This window comes from Stenella coeruleoalba, assembly GCF_951394435.1.
Source record: "Stenella coeruleoalba genome assembly, chromosome: 3".
Classification (NCBI taxonomy): domain Eukaryota; kingdom Metazoa; phylum Chordata; class Mammalia; order Artiodactyla; family Delphinidae; genus Stenella; species Stenella coeruleoalba.
This window is the reverse complement of record NC_137148.1, coordinates 143,849,455-143,865,606: the sequence shown is the minus strand read 5'-3', so window position 1 is coordinate 143,865,606 and position 16,152 is coordinate 143,849,455. Positions and strand designations below refer to the sequence as shown.

At 46.3% G+C, this 16,152-nt stretch overlaps 1 protein-coding gene across 1 annotated transcript in view; it reads right to left on the bottom strand.

The window, feature by feature from the left end:
- The window catches only part of TENM2 (teneurin transmembrane protein 2), a gene marked incomplete at its 5' end in the record, with an annotated part of 411,764 nt that overhangs the window by 187,152 nt on the left and 208,460 nt on the right, over nucleotides 1-16,152 (bottom strand). The window contains one exon of the mRNA XM_079918659.1: nucleotides 5,105-5,300. Coding sequence (XP_079774785.1) covers nucleotides 5,105-5,300 — 196 coding nt within the window. The remainder of the gene's footprint in view (nucleotides 1-5,104; nucleotides 5,301-16,152) is intronic.

Sequence of the window (16,152 nt, the reverse complement as noted above, 5' to 3'; positions counted from 1 at the left end):
TTTGGTGGAAATCTCCCTGTTCTCCAACCTAACATCCTCAGAGACAGAGCATCGAAGAGAGGAAGCTCTTTGCTACCACAGTCCCAGGGAAAAGGACTACGGTCTTTGCATAGGCTCTGTGCTGGGCTGGAAGGCCTCCTTGCCCTTTAGCTGAGGTATTTATCCTTAAGTCTCAGTTTAGAAAACATTTAGCTTCTAGGCATCTTCCTTCCCTACTGCCCTCAACCTGGGTTTTGTACCCTTTCCTCTATCTTCCCCTAATTCCTATAATTGTCTTTTTACCTATCTGTCTTCTCTCATCAAGCTCCATGAGGAAGAGACCAGAGCTGAACTGATCACCCAGGTATTCTCAATGCTTGGCACACAGTAGGTCCTTGGTAAGTAATAGTTGAAGTGTGTGTGTATGTATGTGTGTACGCGCACGCATCTCAGAGGGTGGGAGAATCCAAAATGAGCAAAAACTGCGGTGAAGAGTATTTTTCATTCAATTTCCCCAGGTCTTTTTTAAAAATTAATTTGTATTGGAGTATAGTTGCTTTACAATGTTGTGTTAGTTTCTGTTGTACAGCAAAGTGAATCAGCTATACATATACATATATCCCCTCTTTTTTGGATTTCCTTCCCATTTAGGTCACCACAGAGCAATGAGTAGGGTTCCCTGTGCTATATAGTAGGTTCTCATTAGTTATCTATCTTATGTATAGTAGTGTATATATGTCAATCCCAGTCTCCCAATTCACCCCACCTCCCCGCCACCTTGGTATCCAATTCACCCCACCTCCCCGCCACCTTGGTATCCAATTCATCCCACCTCCCCGCCACCTTGGTATCCATACGTTTGTTCTCTACGTCTTTGTCTCTATTTCTGCTTTGCAAATAAGCTCAACTGCATCATTTTTCTAGATTTCAAATATAAGTGATATTATACGATGTTTGTTTTTCTCTTTCTGACTCTCTTCACTCTATATGACAGTCTCTAGATCCATCCACGTCTCTGCAAATGGCACAATTTCCTTCCTTTTTATCGCTGAGTAACATTCCATTGTATATATGTACCACATCTTTATCCATTCATCTGTCGATGGACACTTAGGTTGCTTCCGTGTCCTGGCTACTGTAATCAGTGCTGCAATGAACATTGGGGTGCATGTGTCTTTTTGAATTATGGTTTCCTCAGGGTATATGCCCAGTAGTGGGATTGCTGGGCCATATGGTAGTTCTGTTTTTAGTTTTTTAAGGAACCTCCATACTGTTCTCCCTAGTGGCTGTATCAATTTACATTCTCACCATGCCACCCCCCGCCCAGGTCTTGTCTTTGAAGCATTTCTACAGTTTTTGAGGAAAGGAACAATTATGTAGTACTGCTGAAATATAGAAGGAGCTCACCTCTCTCAGTCCCCCTTTTCTAACACCCAATTAAATATTACTCTTGAAATCTTATCAGCTTTCCTTTTTGTCAACCTGGTTGGACTTTTGTTGAGGAAACAAGGCAGGTGATGAGAGTTAGCCCAGGAAACGGGATTTTTATACAAGTGGAGGCTGGCCTCCCCGAAATCTGCACCGTGCTTCAAGAATGCCACTCTGTGGTACCCTGAGATGAAACTCATTTCTGAAAGCAGGCTGCTTCTCTCCAAAACACAAAAGACATCCCTGAGTCAAAGGTATATTTACTGTGATGGCTGGTCAACACCCATCTAACATCCTTCCTTCTGTTTCATATCACAGGGGCTTTCGGCGCTCCTGGCTGCTCTGATGGAGTGTGTTCCGATAATAGATATGTGTGGGAGAATCTCTGAACCAAATAAAACACTGCACTTTTCCCTACATTTCAGGCCAATTACTATCATTGCTCTATCAAGATGTCTGCCCAACTATTAGGCCGATAACCTTTGACTTTCTCTCTGAGCTACAGTCCAGACGAGAGAAATCCTCTGGGGAGAATTGCTATTCCCAGCTCCGACAGGCGAATGAGGGTAATGGCCTGGGGGAAGGGCATCTCACTACCACTGTCTGTGTCCATGTGGATAAAGGCAACGGAGGGCAGAAGCCATTATTAGATAACATGGCCCCCAGACAACTTGCTGTGTGGAAGGGGAAAGGGATTTATCTGGCTCGAATCCAAAGCAATCCAGTGGTTAAGAGCACAGGCTCTGGAAGACTTTGAATCCTGACTCCACCCCTTACTAGCTGTGTGTGACCTTGGGCAACTTGTTTAACTTCTCTGAGTCTGGGCTTCCTCAACTGGAAAACAGAATATTGGTAGTAATGACCTCATATAACTACTCTATGGGTTAACTGATCTAGACCCCAGAAGGGCCAAGTCCAGGAGCTAGTACATGGTCAACTCTCTATAGACGTGCCGTTGTTACTGTTTTTGTTATTAACCATTCCACTGAGTCTTTATAGACTCCAGCTAAGCCAGCTGCCGTGTGTGGGGTTTGCTGTCATGTGTATCAAGTCTTTGCATTTAAACACAAGGCAAATGCATGGACCTGGAGATTGTCATACTGAGTGAGGTCAGTCAGACAGAGAAAGACAAATATCACATGCTCTCACTTACATGTGGAATCTCAAAAAATGGTGCAAATAAACCTATTTACAAAACAGAAATGGAGTCACAGATGTAGAAAACAAGCTTATGATTACCAAGGGGGAAAGGGGTGGGGATAAATTGGAGGATTGGGATTGACGTGTACACACTACTACATATAAAATAGATAACTAATAAGGACCTACGGTTTAGCACAGGAACTGTACTCAATACTGTGTAATGACCTATATGGGAAAAGAATCTAAAAAAGAGTAGATATATGTATATGTATAACTGACGCACTTTACTGTACACCTGAAACTAACACAACATTGTAAATCTACTATACTCCAATAAAAATCAGAAAAAAAAAGATTTACAAAAAGTTTTTTTAAAAAAACACACAAAGTGACCAAAAGGATATCATTTCCCATCATGTTCTTAAGCAAAAGATTGTTCTTTATCTTACCATCCCAAACTAGTTCTAAATCTGTTGCCAGTTTCTTTCTTTTGTGATCTGGTTTTTATCCTTTTACATTATTTTTTTTTTCCCTCATTGGTACATAACATGCTCCTGGGAACTTTCCCTAACGGTGGAAGACTTCTCCAGTGACTTTCCTGATACAAAGTTTATGCCATTAGTGTAGAGCAGGGCTTGGCAAACTTTTTCTGTCAAGTGACAGAGAGTAAATATTTAGGCTTTATGGGCCAAACTGTCTCCACTGCAACCACTCAACTCTGTTGTTATAGCTGCCACAGACAATTTGTCAACAGATGAATGTGGCTGTGGTCCAATAAAACTTTATTTATAAAAATAGGCAGTGGGCCAGACTTGGCCCATGGGCTCTGGCATGCCAAGCACTGCTTTAAAAGGAGCATTTGGCTAACCCTGTTAGGGTCAATCTTTCCTTAACAGAGGGACTAAGCATTAACTTCAATGCTATGGTAAATACCAAATCCCACCTGATTTTGTACCATTCTGAAGTTGTGGCTGCCACCTGAATTTCAGGTTCTCTTTCAAGAATCAGGAAATCCTTCAGAGCAATCCATGAAACTAACAGAGAAGTTCTTAACATGCAGTCAATAGAAAAACCGCTGTACAAGATGCGTTCTTAAAAAGTCATCAGCTTGGGACTTCCCTGGTGGTCCAGTGGCTAAGGCTCTGCGCTCCCAATGCAGGGGGCCTGGGTTCGATCCCTGGTCAGGGAACTAGATCCCACGTGCCGCAACTAAAAGATCCCGCGTGCAGCAACTAAAAGATCCCACATGCCGCAACTAAAGATCCTGCGTGCTGCAACGAAGATCCTGAAAATAAGACCCAGTGCAGCCAAATAAATAAATAAATATTAAAAAAAAAATCATCAGCTTTCACGAATGACTACCAGCTCCATTCCAGACAGGTTCAGTACATGAAGTCACATCATCCCTCCCTTCGGAGATATCGTCATTACCTTCCCACAAACGATGAATCTGAGGCTCAGGGAGTTTAGTGACTCTCCCAGGTAGGATGTGGGAAAGAAAAGGTAGGATTTAATCCTGGATCAACCATCTTATCTAGGTTTCTCTAGTGAAACTTGAGGTCCACAACTAAACGCTGCTGGGACAACATGGCGTTGCAGAAAGGCAATGAATGAGGCCCAGGAGTCCATGCCATTTCCACCATTTCCATATCCTGGGACCTTGAGGGACTCAGTTTCCTGAACCTCAGTTAATTCCTCTGTGAAATGGGTCTAAAAATCTGCCCTGATTCAGAGAGGATCAGTTATTATCATTAGTAAGAAGATTAAAACCTAATGACAAAATAAATGTTATGAAAATTATTTATAGGTGATATGATTGTTAAAATTCTTAGGGCTTGCTTTAGAAAACCTCATGAAATATTCTCAAAATAGTGGCACTCCTACAGGTTTGTATGCACATATAAGGGGAAATTTTGGATAAAATCGTAGCTTTTCCCCAACGGCTACTAAAAAGGACTGCTATAAAACAGGCCCCAAATGACAAGTGCTTAATTCAAGCTTTTTGAAATTTACCAATTTGGGAACAAAGATATGATTTCTTTCTTATGGTTATATCCTTTTCCTGATTTATTTTTCAGGTTTTTAAAAAAAATTTAGTTTGAGCTTTCCTTGATTCTTGAGAAAAATTGTGACCTGACACAAACGGTCAGTATTTACCGGCTGCTTAGGGATTTATATCTGTAACGTTTCATTTATTCCTTACAGTAGCACTATAAGGAGGGACTAGTTAGTTCTGTTGTACCATGAGGAACTGAGGCTGACAAAAGTCCAATGATTTGCCTAGGTTGTGTGGCCAGGGCTTGAGCCAAGTGGCTGGAGCCAAGCTCTTCACTGCAACTCAATCCCTGGTACTCACAGTGGCTTTTTCATGATTTAAGTAGCATTCATATTTTAATCAGGGCTAGTTTTAGGTGATACTATGAACCCTAAATTAAGGATGCTGGTTTGGTCCCCTACATAGTAGGACCACCTTGGAAGATGCGCCTTCAACAGAGAAGCCAGACACTTCCATCCTTTCCTTCCTGACATATCACCTCAGAGATCCCGTACCTACCTAAGACTACAGTGTTGAAGGAAACCATCTCTTTGTCTTTGCCATCATTGTAGAAGGCCAGGTGCCACAGGCCCACGTCCAGGTACTGGACAAACACGGCTTCGTTTTGAACCAGGGTCTGTATGCTCCGGCGTTCCCTGGGTGACTCGACCACACTCCATTTCTCCTTCCCGTCCAGACGCTCCATGAAGTCATACTGGGAAAAGAAGAGAGCATGTGACACAGGGTGCAGACCTGGTCCCATAACAAGCACCTTCCCCTCCAGTCCCATTAGTTAACTGAGAGACACTCCTGAGTACATTTTACTATAAGCTCATTTGATTATAAGTAAAACGAGAGTCATGAAAGTTGTAATAATAACAGTCACCATTTATTATAATTATTGCTAATAGTTTTATGACTATAAGGCCATAATCTCTTTTCAGCTTTTGTGGTTTTTTTCCTGTGTGTGTGTGTGTGTGTGTGTGTGTGTGAGAGAGAGAGAGAGAGAGAGACAGAGAGAGAGAGAGAGAGAGAGAGAGAGAGAGAGAGAGAGAGAGAGAGATGGGTTTTTGCTCCAGTCCCTACTGGGGTGTTATAGGATACATAGCATATGCCAAGTATAACTTTTTAATAATTCCCCCAATTCTGAAATCCAAATTGCATCTGGCACTCAAGAGTTTCAGGTAAAGAATTATGAACCTATGTTACCAGATACCCTTGACTGCTCATTCATGAAAGGAAGGTGGTATATCAGAGTAGTTAAGAAAGAGGGCTGAGGGGCCAGACTACCTGGGAGAGAATCTGGAACTTATTAGCTTCACCTGTCCCTCCCTCAATTTTCCCATCTGCAAAACTGAAAATAACGGTACCTATGTTATAGCTTGTTGTGAGAAATAAGATCACATTGATAACAGTGCCTGGCACAAAGCAAACACAAAATACACGCGAGCTGTCATCACCACCACCATTGTCATCATCATTTCATTCAACTCTTGCAAAACCGCTGTAAGATCAGCACTATTGGTATCTTATTTTACAGATAAGAAAACTGAGGCTCAGAGAAGTCCAGCAACACATCAAACGTCACCCAGTGACCAACTGAGCAAGCAAAAATGTGGACCTAGATCTGTTTAGGTGCAGTGCCCTCACAGTGCCTGGCCTCCCATCGACCAGCAATTAACTATGAAACTCTGTTTCAATGGAAACCAGGCTCAGAACTGGAAGCAATCAGTGGAAGACAGAGTGGTGGGTGAAGGCAACCAGGAATGGAGTGAGGGGAATGGGAGAGCAAGTGTGATCCAAAGGGGCCTGTCCTAGGGAATGGTGAAATCCTGCGGCAGGCAAGTGGGAGCCACAGAAGATCCTTGAGCAGTGACTGACGACGTGATGGGAGGAATGTTCTGAGGAATTCATTTGCAGGCAGGCTATGAGGTGTTCTAGAAGAGGGAATGAAAAGAAGCAGAAAGACCAGTTAGCAAGCAACTGCAGAAACCCAAGTGTGAGGTGACAGGCGTCTTGATTAGGACAGTGAATGAGGAAAGGGGACAACTTTGCAGGAACATTTCTAGGGAAGAGAGGACAGGGCTTGACCATGGGCTGGACAGAGAGGATGAAGGGAAAGGCAAAGAGGACACCCATGTTTCTTACTTGTTGATGAGAAAATCAATAAGACCCCAGCAGAAATGCAATCATCTTGCGAACTCTTGCGAAATCATTCCACAGGAAAGTCATTTGCATCTTGACTTCCAGAGAACATTCAAAGTGTAGGTCTTTAGCAGATAAAAACCACCACTGTGGGATTAAGCTCTCTCTCACCACTTTCCCTGCCATCAAAAGGGTTATGTGGGTTACTGACATCCACTGTAACCCCTTTCACGAACTTCAAAGAATGAAACTCCAGGAAATCTACTAATGGGACTTCCTTGTCAGCAGAATTGCCAGCTTTTCCCAACTGAAATGTGATAATTGAAACCAAAAGAGTCTATAAGCTTAGGTACAAAGGTTTTGCTGTCAGACAGACCTGGGTTTGAATTCTGACTGCCATTTGCTACTGTTTGAAGTGAGGCGGATCTTTCACCCTCTTCCTGGTTTGCATACTAGGGAATAATAACACCCACCTTTTGGGGATGTTATAAGGATGACATGAGATAATGCTTAGGGCAGTGCCTGGAAGATAATAACCATTTTATGAAGTACCCTGTGACTCTGAGTCACTTATTTGCAAATCACAAGGATCGCAGAAGAGAAGCACATGGTTCTAGCTTTTGTATCTGGGGGCCTGGCAAGGGACGCTGCGTAGGAAGTGGAAATCTCCTCCATCTCTCAGGAAACGAATGTTTGTATTTAGCTTCCCTCTACCCCAGAGCCTGTTGGTTGCAGCTGTCTTTATGGGATAAAATAAATGATCTGCAGTGATATGACAAACTGATGCTCCTTTCGGAGCCCTTTGTAACCAGAGCATTTGTTCCTTAACAGCTTGTAAATTTCCGACTACCCAGACCCATGTCTACAAACTGCTTTCAGCCAGAGGAATGAGTGTAACTTCCTCAGTGCCGAGGTGAGAAGGATATAGTTCATTTGGGGTCCAGGTTATCACTCCCACGAGGAAAAGTTGGGGGAAGGTGGTTACTTGCATGGGGCCATTGCTCATTATTAATTTGGGCATCAGTCATCTCTTGCTGAACTGGCTGCCCAGCCCAGGGACACAGAAATGGCTTAGGACCAGCAACAGTGCACGTTGTCCAACCAATCAAATGACTCTTGGAAAAGGTATTTGTCAGAGGAGAGAGCAGACAACTATTTTGGCCGGCTCCTCGGAGCCCCTCCACGGAAGTACGGAGAGTAGTTTTCATTTAAGGAAGAATCTGTGAGCCAGGGGCACTGGGACATGTTGGTCTGAGGTGTCCCAATCCTGTATCTCTTTGTTGTGCTTTATTTTCTTCAAAGCACTTATCACCCTCTAAAATGATACAATGTTTTTTTAAAAAAATAAATGTATTTATTTATTTTTGGCTGCGTTGAGTCTTCGTTGCTGTGCACGGGCTTTCTCTAGTTGCGGCAAGCGGGGGCTACTCTTCATTGCGGTGGTGCGTGGGTCTCTCATTGTGGTGACTTCTCTTGTTGTGGAGCACGAGCTCTAGGAGCACAGGCTTCAGTAGTTGTGGCTTGCGGGCTCTAGAGCGCAGGCTCAGTAGTTGTGGCGCACGGGCTTAGTTGCTCTGTGGCATGTGGGATCTTCCCAGACCAGGGCTCGAACCTGTGTCCCCTGCATTGGCCGGCGGATTTTTAACCACTGCGCCACCAGGGAAGCCCTGATATAATGTTTTTATGCTTATTGTCTGTCTACTCAGAAGAATGTAAACTCCAGGAGGGCAGGGATTTCTTCTGCATGGTAGAGTGGTTAAGCCTGAGAACTTCGGAGCTAGACTGCCTGATTAGAACCCACGCTCTGCTGCTTACTTGCTATGACACTTGCACAAGCTATTTCAATTCTCTGTGCCTCAGTCTCCTTATCTTTAAAATGGGTATAATTTCAAAACATAATAATAATACAGCAAAACACTGTTGTAAAGATTAAATGAGTCAAACCATGTAAAGTGCTTAGAATAGTCAGCACTCAGTATATGGTAAACACACCCTGAAAGTTTCTGCTATCATGATGGTAATTCATTGCTGTGTCTAATTCATCTTGAGCAGAGTTTGATCAATAAATATTTGTAAAATATCAAGTGCATAAATTACTGAATCTGTAAATGAATTCCATTGAAAGGAAACTAAGTTGCCATGTACTGAAGGTTTTGTCTCCAGTAATCATCACCTGCCCTCCCTTGTCTTCTAATGTGCTTTCCTGAATAGAAGAGAAAGGGGCAAAGTTACAGGCAGCAAGCCTCAGTCATGCACCACCAGACGTGCACGTGATGGACACTGTGGCCCAAGAAATCTGCCTATAGATCATCAAGATTTGAGAGGTGACTTTAGACGGCCATTATGACTTCACCTTTTCAATTCTCAGTGGAGGGACTTCCCTGGTGGGGTAGTGGTTAAGAATCCGCCTGCCAATGCAGGGGACACGGGTTAGAGCCCTGGTGCGGGAAGATCCCACATGCCGCGGAGCAGCTAAATCCGTGCGCCACAACTACTGAGCCTGTGCTCTAGAGTCCACGAGCCGCAACTACTGAGCCTGCGTGCCTAGAGCCCGTGCTCCACAACCAGAGAAGCCAGCGCGATGAGAAGCCCACGCACTGCAATGAAGAGCAGCCCCCGCTCGCCACAACTAGAGAAAGCCGACACGCAGCAACGAAGACCCAACGCAGCCAAAAATAAATAAATTAATTAATTAAATTAAAAAATTCTCAACAGGATGATGTCCAATGTACACTTTCTTTCTTTGGACTTTCTTTGCTCCGTCGCTTGTCTTCCCTCTTTTCCTCCTTTGACACTGTTCCTTAGTGACCACTGTGGTAGAGATTGACGGTCACTGTCTGTATCAGTGTCTTGTTCCTTTCCAGCTTCCTTGCTTTTATGTGGGAGCACGTGACAGTGTTCCCGTCAATGGAACATACGCTGTGGGATGAACTCCACTTCTAGACCCTGCCATAAAACGTTCTGTGCCACCTCCTACTTGCTCACTCTCCCTACCTATCTGCCTCTAGAGAGAACCAGAGTTCTCTTAAAGCCCAAGATGATGGAGTCACAAGATAGGAGTGGCCTGGATCCTAGATTAGCGCTTGGAGGGAAGCTGGAAATACTGACACAAGCAAGCGATAAACACTTACTAAATTAGGCCACTGACACAGAAAAAAGGGGTAGTGGCTACCAGAGGGGAAGGGGGGTGGGGGAGGGCAAAATGGGTGAAGGGGGTCCACTGTATGGTGATGGATGGAAACAAAACTTTGGTGGTGAGCACACTGCGGTGCATACAGACGCTGAAATACTGGGTTGGCCCAAAAGTTCACTCGGTTAATGAATACATTTTTCAGTAAAGTTCTTGGTGAAAATGAAAAATGTGTCTTTTATGTTTACTTAAAACTGAACGAACTTTTTGGCCAACCCACTATAATGTTGTACACATGAAAAAAAAATCAAGCTACTGAAATGTTGAGGCGTAGCCTCAACATGTGTTGTTATTTGTGTTATATGTTATTTCATGTGTTATTTCAGCACAGCCTTCAAGATTTCTTAACCTCATGCTTCTCTTCCTTCCTGGTTCACCTCCCAAGATTATAGTAAAGTACCAGCAAATGTTTCCACTTCTTAGGGGCGGTGGGAGAGAATCACCCAGGATGGCAGCATCTTCTGTCGGCCGAGTTCCAACCTATTATGTGTAGGGTGTCTATCTATCCCAGTCTGCCCAGGGATGTCCTAGTTTCCATCTCCTCTGTTCCTCCTTTCACTCTTGAGAGTGCTCCCATTTGGAATATGTAGTTACCCTCCTCACAGGTTAACATATACCAAGCAGCGTCACATAGCATCATTCACGGCTGCTATAACCCGGGGAGGGTTGGAGGCTAGAAACACAAGGTGGATCAAGCCAGCCAGATGCAGAGACTGCTTTCCAGGGCAGGGAAAGCAGAAGCACAGTAACAAGCTGGTTTGCATGGAGGCCATCTGGTTCTGGAGAGCCTCTGCTCTCTAGGAATCCTAGACGGCAGCCTGGCTGACACTAGGAAGAGTCCATCTTCCAAGAACTCAGACCCTGGCCAGAGTTGCTTTCTCATGCCCCAGCACTGGGGATTGATAACTCAGGCTTAGCACCAGGGACATCTGTTTCCTCAGCTCCAGGATCCCATCATGATCAATTCCAGGCTGTTGGAGGACCGTGCTGTGCTTGAAGGACTAAGAAGGTTGCTTCCTGGCACGTTCTGTCTGATAGATCTGCAGAGAGCCTTGGAAGAGGATCAGAAGGCCCGTGACCCAACCCCGATGGGGGATGTGTGCGCACAGGCTGCCTGCAGGGCCAAGTCTGTCTCTCAAGGCAGCTGGCCTCTCTTGACCAGGCAGTAAGGTCACCCAGAGGGTGACAGCGCCACAACCCCTGATAAACTCCCCCTCTGTCACCGAAGTTCTCTTCTTTCCCTTGGCCTCTGGAAAACAACGCATGTTGGCATGCAGTGTGAGGGCTGTGCCTTTAAGTCATTAGTCATAGCCCAAAGTGGCATGGAAACACAACTTTTACGAGCGCTTGAGGGACAAAGAAAGAAACCACAGGAAATATCCGATCCAATTTTCAATCTGCCCCCTTCTTGGCAGAGACCAAGGAGGAATTATAATTAAGATAACTTAGTGGGTTTCCAGAGGAGCTGGAGGAGAGAGCAGAGGGGGCTGCACCGCTGAGCAGGGCCTGTCGCTTTCCCAGGAGGGAAAGCGTCCACAGGCAGGGAGCGCGCAGCTGAGAGATGCTTCTGGAAGCCATGCAAATACACACCTGCCACAGAGGGCAAGGTTAACGACAGATCCATCACCCTTCAGGAAGATGTTATTACTGGGTCCAGGACCCCGGGAAAGTGGGGCGGGGGGCGGGTAAGTAAGTTTCTTGCTATTTGGACCACCTGCTCGCTGAGGGCCCACGTGGACAGGAGCAGCGGCGAATGCCGACATTTCCCACGGAGGGCCTGCCGCGCCTGGCCCCGCGCTGGCTGCATCCCCGGCCTCCTGATGTCTGATGTTGATTCTGCCTCAGACGGCAGGGCACACACAGCAGTCGGCTGGATGGCAGGGAAGCAGCATGTGTGAGTGAGGGCTGCTCGAAGCCACATGACCACAGAGTCTCTGGTGGCATCTGGTGACAACTGGCAGTGGTGGGTCGCTCCTGGGGGCCTGTGCATCTCTTTCCGCCTCCAGCTAGGCCCGTGGCAAAGTGGGTCTGGCTGATTCCTCATTGAAAGCTCTGCACCACCTCTTTTCTCTCCTTCAAAGGGCTGAGTGCTCCGGGAAGCGTGGAAGGATGAAGGTGGTGGGCCGTGCTCCGGTGGGGGTGGGGGGCTCCCTTCCTTCCACGTGGCCTCGCGTGTCTTTTCAGTTCCTACTTACAGTGTCCAAGTCACTTCATTAGATGCTGACTGGCCCAGTGTGGGCACTGCTGGGCTGTCTGTCCACCAGCTATGCGAACGAGCCCCTAAGCTTCTGGGAAGGAAACAGCACCTGTATTTGCGGACTGTAGCAATCATCATGCTGGGCTCCATCGTGCGGATCAAGCAGCCTGAAATTCCTTACAGTAAGGAGCAGGGGAGACTACATCCACACAGGTGCAACTCTTGATTTCTTCACCGCACGTCCTCTTGCAGTGGCGGAAAACGTAATCATCGAAAAGAAGAAGTCCCTATTTTTTTTCTAGGCACTTGCTATGTGCCAGGCATAATGGCAAAAGCTGATATATGGTATCTCATTTCATCCTCCCAGAAATCTTATTCTCCTCCCCATTTCTCAGGAGAGAACAAAGGCTGCTAGAGAAGTTAAGTAACATACCCAGGGCCACTGACTGTGGTTGGTGGCCAAGCGAGGACTTGAACTTGGATTTGCATGAGTCTTAACTGTGGGAGGTCGCCTTAAGTTTTCCAAGAACCTGGCTGTAGCTTCCAGCATAGCTGGTGGCTGGCCTGGTTTGTAAATTTCCTAAAGATGCCAGTGAGCAGAGAAGGGGGAGGAAGGCAGAGCCCAGGAGTGCTAGCGTCAGGCTTGAGCAGAGTGGGTTGGGCACCTGAGGACAGAAAGATGGACCACTGGAGAAGATGCAAAAAGAGGTCAAGAAAGTTCTGGATGGTTTTGCTGGGTGCTGGCCATACCTGGCCCATAACTTCCTCTTGCCCACCTCCAAACTTCTCTCTCCTTGTGTTCCAGCCACACTGCTCTCCTCTCTGTCTCTGGAATATGCCAAGCTCATCCCATCCTCAGGGCCTTTGCACAAGCTCTTCCTCCTGATCCTACAGCTGCCTGCTTTTTTTCTTTCCATTTTTTTTTTTAACAATTTATTTATTTTAGTTTTGGCCGCACTGGATCTTAGTTGTGGCACACGGGATCTTCGCTGAGGCATGTGGGATCATTCATTTCAGAGCGAGCTCTTCGCTGTGGCATGCAGGCTTCTCTCTAGTTGTGGCTTGTGGGTTTTCTCTCTCTAGTAGTGGCACGCGGGCTCCAGGGCGCATGGGCTCTGAGGTTTGCAGCACATGGCCTCTCTCGTTGAGGCGTGCGAGCTCAGTAGTTGAGGCGTGCAGGCTTAGTTGCCCCGTGCCATGTGGGATCTTAGTTTCCAGACCAGGGATCAAACCCGCGTCCCCTTCATTGGAAGGTGAATTCTTTACCACTGGACCACCAGGAAAGTCCCCAGCTGCCTGCTCCTTTTGTCAATCATGCCCGCCGAAACACCATGACCTTAGAAAGGGCATCCCTAACCACCCATTCTAAAATGCTTCTATCACTTCTCCTTTTCTGTCCTCAGCAAAAACTCATCAAAAACTCTTTGAAAAAAACCTTGTCACTTATCTGCTAATTTATAGTCCATCTCACTACTTTTTTTTTTTTTTTTTTTCGGTATGCGGGCCTCTCACTGCTGTGGCCTCTCCCGTTGCGGAGCACAGGCTCCGGACGCGCAGGCTCAGTGGCCATGGCTCACGGACCCAGCCGCTCCGCGGCATGTGGGATCCTCCCAGACCGGGGCACGAACCTGCGTCCCCCGCATCGGCAGGCGGACTCTCAACCACTGTGCCACCAGGGGAGCCCCATTTCACTCCTCTTGAACACAAACTTCTTAAGACTGGGAGACCCTAGAATAACTATAAATGGAATGTAATCTTTAAACATTGTGAATCACTATGTTGTACACCTGAAACTTATATAATATTGTACATAAACTATACCTCAATAAAAAAAAAACAACCAAACAAATAAATAAATGTTAACCAGCTTTGAATCCAGAAAAATAAATAAATAAATAAGTAGGAGATGTGTCTGTTTTATTCCATATGGTATCCCCTGGGGCCTAGAGCAGTGCCTGGCACGTAGTGGGTACTCAGCAAAGATCTTGACTGAATGAATGTAAACCTTTAGGCCCAAAGGAAATCGTACCCAGAGTGGAGTGTATACCAACACAGTGGAATTTGGTGATACAACTACTGAAAGGACATAACCTCTTTAGGAAAAGTTCTTAGGAATTTTTAGTAAATGCGATACAGTTTTCCTGAGTTTTGTTTGCTAACTGCTTGGATGATACCACGAGGTAACATTTAATGAGGCCAGGCACTGTTCTAAGTGATTCGCATGTTACCATCTCATTTAATGCTTATAATAGCCCCAATGAATACAAATCACTATCCCCACTTTGCGTATGAGGAAACCGAGGCACAGAGAGGTTACATCACTTGCTCAGGAGCTGGTAAGTGGCAGAACTGGGCTTCACACCCAAGCAGTCAGCTTAGGAGAGCGTGTCCCGAAGCCGCTGCGTTCCAGGCCCGTGCACTGAATAAACAGGCAGCCGGAACGTGGTGCTGGTCAGCCTTGCTCCTATGGGGAGATCAAGGTTTACCTTCCTGTCTTTGGGAAAGAGAATCTATGCTGTGTGTCAGGGTGGGAGGGCCTCCGATGACAGAAAGGGACTCCTAAAGCAGCCTGCAGGACTGTCAACAGAATCATACTCAGGACACACGTTGCTCTGTGTTTTGGATTCCATTGCCCTGACCCGGAGTATCTCTTCCCTCTTGGTAGGCTGCGCTGGTAAGACAAAGACAGGGGTGCCTGGGATTCAGGGGGTACCCCGCCCATCTGTGATGAGATGGAGCCATTTTACTAATCTTATTGGGGGAAAAACTGTTCTTCAACACACTGCTTAAGCAGAAAGCAAGAAACCAAGGAACGTGAGGGCAGGTGGGACTTTTCTGGGAGAGACAAAGGAAGACATTTTTGGTCACTGGAAATAGAGAGGGAGCTAGAGAGAGGTAAAGGGAGGGGAGGTGAGAGCAGCAAGATGTTGGGGACCACCCAGGCCACAATGTGGCCTCTTCCTGTGACCCCTCCCCACACTCCCAAATCCAAGAAATAAAAAAAGAGAAAGAAACTAAGGGAAATTGTTAAGAGCCTTGATGTGATGGAATTTCTTATGGAAACCAGCAAAGAGAGTGAGCATCTTTCCTGGATATCACGGGGCAAGAAAGCAGAGATCAGAAGATACACGAGGAAGAAGCCACAGGAACTCAGAAATCATGGGCAGGACGACAGGGCACAGACACACTGAGCACCGAGCAGGGAGCCCCAGCTAACGTCTGGTTTCCCTTGGAAGGCTTGAAGGTCTCTAGATTGGGTTCACAGGAAAGAAAGATCTGAAGCCCCGCTTGCAAGCCTGTGTCTTGCCCAGGCCTCATGCTACAGGGGAAAATGAATGTAAAACTATTGGTTCCATCAACAAACATTGAGCACCTACTATGTGCCTGGCCCTCCCTGCTCTGGGCCCTGGGGATCCAGCAGTGAATCCTATGGCCAAGGTTCCTGCCCTCCGGGGGACTGACATTGCCTCAGGGGAACAGAATGCCACGGAGTGATGAGGGCTATGAATAAAAAAGGGCAAACCAAAGACAACCCAAACGCCCATCAACAAGTGAGCGGACAAGCCGATTATAGTGCAGCCAGACAACTGGACGTCTACTCGGTCATAACGGGGATGAGCCATGGATACACACAACAACGTGGGTGAATCTCATTGGCATTAGGCTGAGTGAAAGAGGCCAGACACAAAGGAGCACAGGTTACCCTGTTCATAAAACTACAGGGAAGACAAACCTAACCTCTAGCGGCAGAACGCAGATCAGCGGGGGGCTGGTATGAGGTTGCCATGGGGCCCAGGGGAGCTTCTGAGGGGTGGCAACGCTTTATGTCGTGATTGTGACGGTGCTTACTCAGATAGACACACTTTTCGCATTTTAGGAATCAAACTGTACGTGTAAAATGTGTGCATTGGGCGGCTAGTCATTTATGGCTAAATTCAGTTGACTGAAGCCAAATAGAGTAGAGTATGGGGATAAAGCATAAGGGGGTATCCAGTTTTAGAGTCCCTTGTCGGGAAAGGGCTCATGGAGGGCATG